The sequence below is a fragment of the Sturnira hondurensis genome, unplaced genomic scaffold (assembly GCF_014824575.4).
Source record: "Sturnira hondurensis isolate 20B ecotype Veracruz unplaced genomic scaffold, ASM1482457v3 Scaffold0009733, whole genome shotgun sequence".
Classification (NCBI taxonomy): domain Eukaryota; kingdom Metazoa; phylum Chordata; class Mammalia; order Chiroptera; family Phyllostomidae; genus Sturnira; species Sturnira hondurensis.
The window spans coordinates 2,961,498-2,972,731 of NW_028082364.1; the positions used below are offsets into that span (position 1 = coordinate 2,961,498).

The 11,234-nt window shown below is 57.0% G+C and overlaps 1 protein-coding gene across 2 annotated transcripts in view; it reads left to right on the top strand.

Annotated features, from left to right (window-relative positions):
* The window catches only part of ERGIC1 (endoplasmic reticulum-golgi intermediate compartment 1), a 78,918-nt gene extending 68,485 nt beyond the window's left edge, over window positions 1-10,433 (top strand). For both annotated transcript variants that reach the window (XM_037057778.1, XM_037057777.1), the window contains exon 10: window positions 8,739-10,433. In XM_037057778.1, coding sequence (XP_036913673.1) covers window positions 8,739-8,846 — 108 coding nt within the window. In that variant the 3' untranslated portion in view covers window positions 8,847-10,433. The remainder of the gene's footprint in view (window positions 1-8,738) is intronic.
* The last annotated feature ends 801 nt before the right edge of the window (window positions 10,434-11,234 follow it).

The following is an 11,234-nucleotide window of genomic DNA, read 5'->3' on the forward strand; positions in this document are numbered from 1 at the left end:
GCGGGGTGCTCACGGTGTGCCCCTGCAATCAGCGCCCGGCCAGTCCTTGAAGCAACAGGACATAGCCCTTGGGGCTGGGGGCTCAGGCTATACACCGTGGGGGGTGGGAGAGCTTTGATCTGGGGGGGGGGGGGACATTCAGACACGCCACCAGAGTCACATCAGGGCCGATGGCATTTCATTGAGAAAACTTTTCCCCGAGGGGAATGGCACTAAAGTCGTTTCTCTAGCAGATCTCTGTATGGCTTGATCAGCTGTCTGTGGTTTTCTCCAGCTTCTCCGTTTTGTGGAAATTATTCCCAGCAGCGTGGACCCTGCTCTGTGTGAGTCTTGCAGGGAAGACTGGCCCCCTTATCCCTTGAGTATGTTTCCCCCCGCAGTTGCGGATATCATCAGGTTTTCTCTCTCTCTCCCTCCTGCCTGGTCTCTCTCTCGAGTTCTTTGCCATTATCTCCGCCCAGGCCAGTCTTCTGCAGGACGGCTTCAAGCTCATGTCCTTTCTTTTTGATCCTCATGATCTGTCTGTGTTCAGGGCTCCCTGGCCTCCCTTTCGCAATGTCCTCGGGGCCAGAAGAACAGTGTCACGGTGCCCTATTTCAGCCAAGAGGCCCGCAGGTGTTTGGTACCAGAGTGAGCAGATGTGAAGAGATGGGTGATTGTCCCCATATCACAGAGGGGGAAACTGAGGCCTCACGACCCTCAGGCTTCTGCGCCTCTTCATGCTTTTAATATGATTCAGGATCAGAGGTCTGGTCCTGACACTTTTATTTCTGGCTCTGACTAGATTTGCAGTAGCCCTGTAACAGGGCTCTGTTACAGATGAGACAGACCCTACATCGAGCTGCTTTGAGAGTGTAAGTTTCAGGTATGGCTGGATCCAGGCACAACTAGTGTCTACAATAGGTCTTTCTTCAGCCTGCATTTTCTGCACGGGCTTTGTTTCAAATCTAATTTACCGACAGGAAATGCCCTTTCTCAGTAATTCCACCTGAGTCCTGCGTAGGAGAGTGCTGTCATTGGCCCGGCTTGGGTTCCCTGCCATCCTAGCAGCCTGGAGAAGGAACGGATTGCGCCAGACAGCCAGCCCCAATCAGACGCCCAGGACAAAGGCTGCCAGGGAAGAATCAGGGGCCATTTACTGGGAGAGGGAGGAGTGGGTGCCAAGAAGCAGAAAGGCCCAATGTCCACGACCAGGCCCAGGCCTGCATCTCCTAATCCACAAAAGAGGGAAACAGTGGACACTCTCCCTCCCGTCGGTCTTGGCGCTGACGCATAGCCCAGCACTCTGGCCACATGCCCAGAATTACAAACTAAGGTGCAACAGACGCCCCCAGGCAGGGGTGGCCTTGACAACCCTGGGCCCAAACCTCGAGGTGGGATTGGGAAGGACCCTCACACCCCTTCCCATTTGCTCCTGCAACCCCAGGCGGCCAAGGCTCTGAGGGTTGAAACCCTTGGCACGTAGCGGAGCAGTGAAGCGACTTCATTTATTCATTTAGCATTTGCTAGAATTCTCCAAGTGCCGGGCCCTTGCTGGGCAACCAGGTGGAAAGATTAGACCATCTCTATCCTCAGGCTGCTCCCCAGTGTGTGGGCCCACACCCAGAGAGATGCAGTCTCCTCCAGCGGGGGTGCCGATGGAGCTGGGCACCAGGCGCCGTGGGGACACAGAGGCGGGCACAGTCCCCTCTGTTTGGGAAGAGTCTGGAAGGACAAGGAGGCGTTTTCTGGGCTGAGTGGTGGAGAGAGAGTACAAGCAGAGGACGCAGTGTGTGCAGAGGCACCCAACAGCATGTCTTGTGAAAGCCAGGCAGCCTCCTTCCGTGGGGATGGACTCCTGAGAGCTGGGCGCCCCAAGAAGGCACAGGGCAGGAGCTTTGGCACCCAGAGGCCAGCCACCTCCCTGACTCTGGCCATCAGCCCCTCCTCCATCTGTACTCTGTCCACCTCCACCTGAATGAGCAGCGCTTCGGGGAGCCTGCAACATCCTTAGGCTGCTGGGTTTTCCAAAGCCCACCCCCCACCCCNTGGAGAGAGAGTACAAGCAGAGGGCGCAGTGTGTGCAGAGGCACCCAACAGCATGTCTTGTGAAAGCCAGGCAGCCTCCTTCCATGCGGATGGACTCCTGAGAGCTGGGCGCCCCAAGAAGGCACAGGGCAGGAGCTTTGGCACCCAGAGGCCAGCCACCTCCCTGACTCTGGCCATCAGCCCCTCCTCCATCTGTACTCTGTCCACCTCCACCTGAATGACCAGCGCTGCAGGGAGCCTGCCACATCCTTAGGCTGCTGGGTTTTCCAAAGGCCCCCCCCGCCCTGTGACGCCATCTTGGTTGCCATGGCAACCAGGGTCCGCCTGGCGCCAGCTGGCTGTCCCTGGCAGATGGCGTCATTGTGCTGCTTCAATGGCCCTCGTCACGGGACAGCAGATGTGGGGATGACGTTCGCACGCAGACGCACAGCACACAGACGCTCAGCAGGGGTGGGGCAGGGTGGTCCGGGTGGACGGGGTGGGGCACGTGTGGCAGTGCGGGCACCTGCTAGGGCTCCTCTTCCTCTCTTTTCAAAATCAAACACTTGCGTCCGAAACCCCCACCTTGCGTGCGAAGGGGAGGCCTCTGCAAATAGCTCCTCAGAGAGGCTGCTGAAGAGGGGGCTTAGGCCAGGATGTCGTCATGTAGCGGCTGCCGGGGCAGCTGCGGGCGGGCTGGAATGAGGTGTGGGTACAGCCGGTGGCGGGCGCGGCTGTGGGCGTGCGGGGAGAGGCGGCTGGGGCCTCCCCAGTGCAATTCTAAGTATCTGGTACCTGGCTTGTTGAGGCCCCCCCCGGGGGCCTCCTCCGGAGCCTGAACAGAGGAGAGCTCCTCCCACCCACCCCCTCACCCCCCACGCCCCCCAAACCTCCACCAGACTGTCCAGGGCTCCTCCCTCTCACCCACCTTTCTCAGATCTCCACTTACTGCCGCTCCAGAAAATTCCACCACTAAGAGAATACACAGATGGTGTTTTGGACGACACGCTGGTGACCCCCCTTGAAGTACCCCCTCCCACACATGCACATTTGTCCCCTGCCACTTGCTGAAGCCCCTTTTTGAGATTCCCGTCTAGTGGGTCACGGTGGCTGATCGATGGCTTCGAGTCACATGGCCTTCCCTGTGGGTTTTATTCTATTCTCGGGGGAACAGCTGGAAGCCACAAAGTGCCCAACCAAGCTGCCGGTATGGCCCGAGACAGTTTTTGCCCACCAGAAAGTCCCAGCTGGTACTGACACACTCCCGGTGGGCAGCAGGGGCAGCTGAGTCAGACTCGGACTCTGTCCTGCCCCAGAGCTGCTTCTCGCCAATAAGAGGATCCCCCAAACTTGAGACTGTGCCTCAGAACTGCCAGGCCTGATTCACCACTGTGTCCCCGGCACAGAGCACAGGGCCTGGCCGGCACATCAGGGCTCAGAAACACACCCGGGGCAGCTGCACGAAGTGATGATATAGCTACGCTTAGTGCACACCTACTGTGTGCCAGGTTATTTTAGAGTTATCGGCTTTAACCTCTCTGCCCCTCGCCCCCCGGGACCCTCCGTTCCTAATTTATTCCTATTTTATACATGAGTCATTGAGGCCCAGAGAGGTAAAGAAACGCAGCCAAGATCACACAGCCTGTAAGTGGCAAGGCTGGAACTTGACCCCAAAGCCCACCTCCCTCAAAGATGTTCCAGCCACAGAGCCCCCAGAAGCCATGGGGCCATTGGGAGGACACCAGGGTCATTTGCTACAGTGACATCCATCCCAGTGACATCCATCCTGGGAATCAAGAAACAGTAATATCCCAGCGGGAAACCAGGTGATGCTGTGAGCACATGTGATAAAAGCACAGTCACACAGGTGCAAACCATAAAAAAAGCAAGCGGTCCGAACGTGTGGTTTGCAAGTTTTCTTGCCCTTGTCTGATTACCTTTTGTCCACATGTTTGGGCCCCACGTAGGAGTCCGCCCTGGACCAAAGGCAGCGGGTGCCTGCGGTGGGGGGAGGTGACCGAGAGAGTTGAGAGGACCCAAACTTGAGCAGATTTTACCTGCAAGGACTGTGTGAGCTGGGGACACAGCAGCTTTGTAGCCGGCCCTGCTACAAAGGGCCCTGGTTCTCTCTTCTCGGGGAGCTGGGAGCTCCAGGAGGGCAGGGCTGGGTCCTGTCACCTCCTGGATCCTGTCACCTCCTGTCACCAGGTCTGTGCCAGCCAGTGCAGGCGGGTGATAGTGTCAAACGATGAGCAAATGGAGGGGTGTCCACCTTCACCCACCCCCCAAGACAATTTCCAATATCTGAGGAATGAAATAAAGCCCAATTAGCAGGTCAGTTATTCAGTCAGTCCTCGGGGGCAGGGGGCGGGGGAAGGAAGCTGCAGTTAGTGCAGAAAATCAGTTCAGACCCTTCCGAACTTGTCAGCAGAGCAACGGCTGGTCTCAGGGACAGATTGCTCCGACTGCGCATGCGCAGAGATGCACGGTGGGATTCCAAGCCTTCCAGAGGCGGGTTCTGGCGCCAGGAAAAAGATTGGGATGCGGTGGGCTCCCTACACGCACTTTCACAGCCACGCAGCTTCTTGCCTCCCAGACTTGGCTGCGGGGGACCCCTCACTTCAGGACGTTTGATAATGGAACTGAGAAAGCACAATGTAAAGGAGCCATCTGTGCATGCATGCGGGCGGGGGCCGAGGGCAGCCCGCAGGGTGGCGTGGAGCGGGGTGGTCTAACCGGAAGAAGCAGGCCCTTTGCAGCCAGCCTCCCAGACCCGGGTTCTTGTCACCCTACGTGGTGGCTGTGTGACCTTGGACAAGTCACCCCTCTCTGACCCTCTGTGTCCACATCTGTGGAATGGGGGTCACCTTTTCCCCCCGAGCACTTGCAAACAAACACCGGATGAGAAGGCAGAGGGAAGTGCCATCTGAGGCCTGGCACTCAGTAGGTGCTCAACCAAGGTGGGCTTTTTTCTGAGGGGAGGCAGTTATTTTTCAGCTGCAGCCATGATAAAAATGGTGGGGGGAGGACTCTGTCCCCCCCCAGTCCCTTGCACTAGAGGGTAGGTATGGGCACTCTGGCAGGTGGAACACCTCTGGGTGGGGACCCGCATCCCCACCCCCCACCCTGCCAGGGCCTGGTCATCAGCTTCCCCTCTGAGACCGCCCCCCCCCCCTCTGCCAGGCAGGGCTCCGTGTCCTCATCCTCGGCTCCAGCCTGTCTGCCGCCAGCCAGCCCCGATGGTTCTCAGATTCATTATTCATTTCCTCACACTGTGCTTTTCCACAAGTGTTCTTAGTGATGCTGACTGTGGACGGGGAAGGGGAATGACTGGCTCCCGGCACTTAGCAGGGCTGGCAGCCAGATGGGGCATCTCGGCCCCCACAGTGGGCCCCATTTTACAGATGAGAGACACTGAGGCTCAGGGAGGTAAACTGGTTTTCCTGGTGACAGTCACACAGCGGGGATCTGACCTTAGGAATGGGTGCTCCAGAGCCTGCTATGCCCCCCACCCCTTGTGGGGTGTCTGTCATAGTTGCTTACCGCTCGCCCTGGGGAAGGGCTGACGCTGGTGGGACAACGGAGGGATTCAGCTCGCCCGCCAGTGCGGTTGGAACGGGTCCTTTCCATATTACAAGGGATCAGGAGCCGTAATTAAGACGTAAGGGAAACACGCACACACACACCCCTTCCTTTCGAGGTAGACCAGCTGACTTCATCCTAGCCTGAGTAGGAGGTCGTGGGAGGTCGGGGAACTGGCGGACCGCAGGGAGGAGGGCCCTCCGAAGAACAAAGGGGCATTATTGACAACCTCTGCTGAAAGCTGAGGCAAGTGCTTGTCTCAGACCCACTGGGGCCTGGATGTCGCATTGTCCTTGCTTTCCAGTCTGGAGCTGGTGCTGCTGACCAGAGGAGGGTGGCATGTGTTGGCTCTGGGGACCCTTTCTGGTCCAGGGGCCCTATTCCTTCACCCCTCCCCTTGCCACCAACCCCCCCCCCACACACACACACACACACAGGCAGGTTTTCCCACTGACTCTGGGCCTGGTCCTGAGGTACAAAGTATAGCGGTGGTGAGGTACCTGGAAAGCAGGCAGGCAGGGGTCACGGATACCCCCATGAATCCCACAGCCATCCCGACTGGCGAGGATTAGCCTCCCCATTCGTAAAAGTGGGAAACAGAGGCCCAGAAAGCCGGGGGGATTCAAGGGCACATAGTGGGAGGGGCCCTGTTCCAGGCTGACACCCTGGAGTGAGTCACCTTTGCCGGCCCCCCACCTTGGGCCTAGAATCCTGCTCCTTTTCCGAGCAAGTCACTTGTTCATTCATGTGTCCATTTACTCTCACACTGAAGCACTCCTTTACCTCCTTGGCGAACCTGTCCTGAGTGCCTACTGCGTGTCAGGCACTTCTTCTGTCCCTCGGGCTTCTAGGTAAAGGAGAGTTGTAGCAAGAGGGCTGAGGTGGGCCAAAGAAGCAGAGTTGCCTGTGGCCCAGGTGCTTTGTCCCTAATGCAAGCTGTCCATCACAAACGCTTCACAGCACGTACCTGACCATGCCTGGCCACCTCTCTGGATGAGGCCAGATGTGGTGACCCCCTGGCTGGGGGTTTCTGGGACCACCCATATGTCAGCACCCAGGGGCCGCCTGGCCCGAGGGCACCCAGGCCCCCTGCTACTCCAGTCACCACCTCTCAAGCGAGTCAGAGAGGCTGAGTGGCCTGTAGACAAAATGAGGAGGGCAGGGGTCACGGCAGGTCAGGTGGGCTGCTACCTTTCCTCTGGCTTTTGAGCCTCACTCCCCCAAAAGGGTAACGCCTCCTGTCCTCAGTTGCCCGGTGGCGAGCACCTTCAACAGATGTGGGATAGTGGGGGATGTGCTGTTGAGCTGGGGGAGACCAGTGGGTTCTCACGGGGCTCCCTGCAGGGCCTCAGTTTCCCCACCCATATTCTCCCATGCACCCCACTGCATGTGCCGTCTCCTGCTCTAGGCCAGCCCCGTGGACTGGGGGCCGGGTGTGTGTGAGTCACGGGTGTGCTCGGGCTCCAGAGTGTGCAGATGAATATAGATCTGTGTGTGTGTGTGTGATTATTTTTTATTTTTTCATTATTTGCTCCATTGCACTGAAGTCACATTTTCCTATCCTCTGATCCAAGCTCTAAAAGCATTTTGTGGTATAAAATCTCCCATCATCTGATCCGCCCCTACCGAAATAAACCGGCTCCCGCGCCGTCATCTTCCTTGAAAAGTGCCCCTTCGTCATCTCTGAGGCTGGCAGGGAGAGGCCTTGCCCACTGAAAACACTTCATAATAATCCCCCCAGCGCCCCCAGCCTCTCCACCCCCCGGGGGGCTGCTCCGGTTGCTCGGGCTGTTATTACTGGAATGCCAGCTGCTCCACTTACAGCCCATCCGTACAGACCAGCTCTGTCTGCCCTGGGCCTCACGAGCCGCTGCTTAGCTCATCTTGTAGAAAATACCGTTTTAAAAATAAATGCTGGTTCGATTCGCACTTCCCTCTTGCCTCCGCTGTGTCTCCTGGCCTCCTCCCCTTGGCACCAGAGGATCCATTTGGGAGCTACTCTCTCCCAGAATCCTCCAGGGGTCCAGGGTCGTGGCTGGCCAGCTATCCCATGGTGTCTTTAAGGTGGTCTTGGGTACCCCTGGAGCTGCCCAATGTGGCTTCTTTTGAGTCCTGTGGTCATTTAAGTGTGCTTAAATGTCGCATGTGGGGACTAGTGAGCGCTCTGGAGGCAGACAGACTCGGCTCTGCCTCACACTTACTGTGTGACCGTGGGCAAGTTATTTCCCTCTCTGGGCCACGAGGGGGCATGAGTAAAGAGGTTCCTCCCTCCCGGGTATTCAGGGTGGGGGTGGTATTGGTTCTCATGAACAGCGTGAAGTGTGTTCAAGGGGAAAATACTTGTCAAGTTCCCTTGCAGGCCTCTCGTGGGCTTTTCTTATTTTCTACCATTTCATACTCTGATTGTTTTATGGCACCAGAAAAGAACTCATAGACCCCACATTTTGTGCCCCAACTCAGCCACCCATTGCCGTAGCTTTAGACACGTGATCCAGTGTCTCCGTGCCTCGGTTTCCTTGGCTGTAAAGCAGGTGTGAGAATCCCACTTGCCCTGTTGGGTTGGTCTGGGGATTCCGTGGTGGGAGGTGTGAAGTACCTCAGACCGTGCCTGGCACAGGGAAGGTGGAAGCGCTGTGTTTCGCTGTGGTTATTAGGTGGCGGGATGTCGCCAGTGTGCAGACATCCAGGTGACATTCATTGTCATCCCCTGCTACGGGGATTCTTAATCTGGAGCAAGTGTGACCCCCAGGGGACATTGGACAAGGTTTGGAGTCATTCTGGTTTTCACAATGAGGAGAAGAGACTGCAGGCATCTCAGGGGTGGAGGCCCAGAAGACTGCTCCCTTCCCTCCAATGCGCAGGACAGCCCCACAGTGAGTCACCTGGTCCCGGAAGAAAATAGTGCCCTCAGAAGCTTTGCCCTGATAGCTTTCTGGCAGCACCATGGGCCCCTCTCTCCTCTGTAGCACTCGCCTTGGTTGCAGTTTTGCATTTGTCGGTGTGCGTATTTGATGACTACCCATCCCACTGGTAGAGCACAAGCTCGTGTATGCACGCGGTGGGGCTTGCTGAGCACGTGGCCCCGTGACGTGGGAGCAGGCTGGTTTGGCACTCCCTCCAGCACTGACCTCTGACCTCCCCCCTTGCAGATCTGTGCTATCATTGGTGGGACCTTCACCGTTGCCGGCATTCTGGACTCGTGTATCTTCACAGCCTCGGAGGCCTGGAAGAAGATCCAGCTGGGCAAGATGCATTGACCACCTGCCCGGCCCCGTGGCCGAGGGCCCAGGGAGCCCGCCTGCCCTGCCTCCCGCACAGCACCCTGTCTCCTCCTGCCCTCTGTCTGGTCCAGGATCTGGCTGCATCCCAAAGTTGGGGTAGGGAGAGGGAGGGGCGGCTCACAGTTTCGCAGCTACCTCTATTCCCTGTGTTTAATTTGAGACGAGTTACACTGCCTGAAGTTGTGGTACCCCTTCCCCTGGGGATCCCCAAGACCAGCATCCGGCAAGGGGTGCTTGGGGATAGTGGGGACCACTCCTGAGAGGGCTATAGTCCCTTCTCTCCTGTGGGACCAGCCCAGAATCCACGTGGACCAGTTCTCAGCCAGGCTTTGACAATCTCGCAGCCTCCACCATTGGGACACACTAATCATTTGGTTCCCTCCCTCGGCCCCCACCCTGGGCAGCCAACCCGTAGACCTGGACTCTCGGCCCTGGACCAAGCTGCCTAAAGGTACCCCCCCACCACCACCACCTGGCGCCTTCAACAAAGAATGGTACTTCCCAGGCAAGCCCCTGGGATGTGGCACTCCAGGCGAAACCTCGCTCTGCCCCCTGCTTTCCTGCCTGACCCAGAGCCCAGGCCTCCACGCCCTGCTTTCTTCTTCTCCCAAGAAGGAGATGCCTAGTTGGTCACTGCGCAGGTGGCAGGATCCCCTTCCTCAGTTTACTTTGTTCCTCCGAGCTGCCCGGTCCCCACCACCCTGCCAATGTGCCTCAGCCCCTGCACCACCGTGTGACAGCAGCACCTCTTGTGACTGGGAAGGCACCCTTTGAGAAGCAGACAGGGTTTGGGCACTTAGGTCCATGTGGGCAGCATCTTTCTCTGCCACCCTGAACTAATCGTGGCTGGGCCTCTCCCAGCCAGTGGTCATCCATCCTGAGGCCTTAGGTGGGGGGAGCAAAGCAGCCCCACCTTCCCCCCTCTGGACTCCCACCTTCCGGGCTCCCCTCTGCTCCCCGTCATCCCCACCCTTTAGTCCTGAGAGGGAGGGGCAGTGGCCCAGGCGCACTTGGGCCCAGGGAATTTGAGGTATGCCCCGGGAGAGAGCCGCTGCCTGTTTTCCATTTATATCAAGATTGTTTGCATACTTTTGTGATTAAGGGGAGTGTCCAGGAGGAGTTCTAACGTATCTATATAGATAGCTTAAGTCTCTGCCATTTGTAATTTTTGGCTCTGGATTCCAAGAGGAAGAGCTTCCCCCGTTTGCCTACAAGGTGACTGACGTGTGCGTAACCGCATTTGGTTATTTCTGGTGTCTATGGCCACTTAGGTGGATTTTTAAAAAAATTTTTTACGTTCTGTTCCCCAGTTATGAAAGAAGAGTCCCTTCGGAGGGTGGGCGGGGTAGGGCGGGGAAATGTGTGGGGTGCGCAGGAATGGAAAATCCACCTCTATGCATTTTTAAAAAACAAACTCGTAAGGGCATGGGGAATGTCAGTTTCCTATGGAAGAGACACCCCCCCAACCCAATATTCTTATCGACAAAGTCTCAAGGGAAAAACATGTTCTAGTTCTTTCCCCACTCATTGATTTCAAAGAGATTAAATGGCTGATTTTCAGAACTCTTGCTGTGTGTGTCTTTCTCCTTGATTGGGGCTGCGCAGCCCGGGGCTCGGGCCCAGAAGGCCTTCCATTCTGTGGGAGAGACATGGGGAAACGGAGAAGAGCCGTGAGGACGATCAGAAAGTCGTCCTCGGGACTCAGAGCTTCCTTTCCTGAATCCCTCCAGGCTGGTCCCCGGATCTGCACCTTCTCTAGTCATACAGACTCCGCTTCTCAGGGCCTCAGTTTGCCCAGGGGCAAACGGGCTGGCAGGAACACAACCTCACAGGACCATTGCAGAAATTAGATCTACCACCAGGGCAAGTAAACCCCCTGGCTCAGGACGAGCTCCCGTAGGCAGGAAAGAGGCACCCGGTAAGTTTTCAAACACCGCGGTTATTCCGTTACTCTTCCCAAATAGAATATAATCTGGAGAACAGGGCTGAGATCTCCCCACACCTTCGAGCGAAGGGCCACACACATGAAGGTGTTTCGTAAATTCTTGATTTTCGAAGGACCTGGCATTCCTCACTCAACCTTTAGCTCAGCAAAGAGACACCACCATGAGCCGTAGTGAAGGGACTTCATGGCCGGGTGCCGTCCGGTCCTTTAAGGTCTTCAGTGGGACAGCAGGAACGTGGGTAAACACATCGGGGATGGGCGTGGGAGCGAACCTGTCTGTGAAACAGCCTTCATGGACCCTCCCCTTTCCTCTTTAACATCCTGTCTACTGCTGTCGAGCTCAGCGAGTCAGTTATGTGCGTTCCCAAGCCTGTTCATGCTAGCTGTGCTCTGTGCCGTGACGATGTGACTTCGTTAAC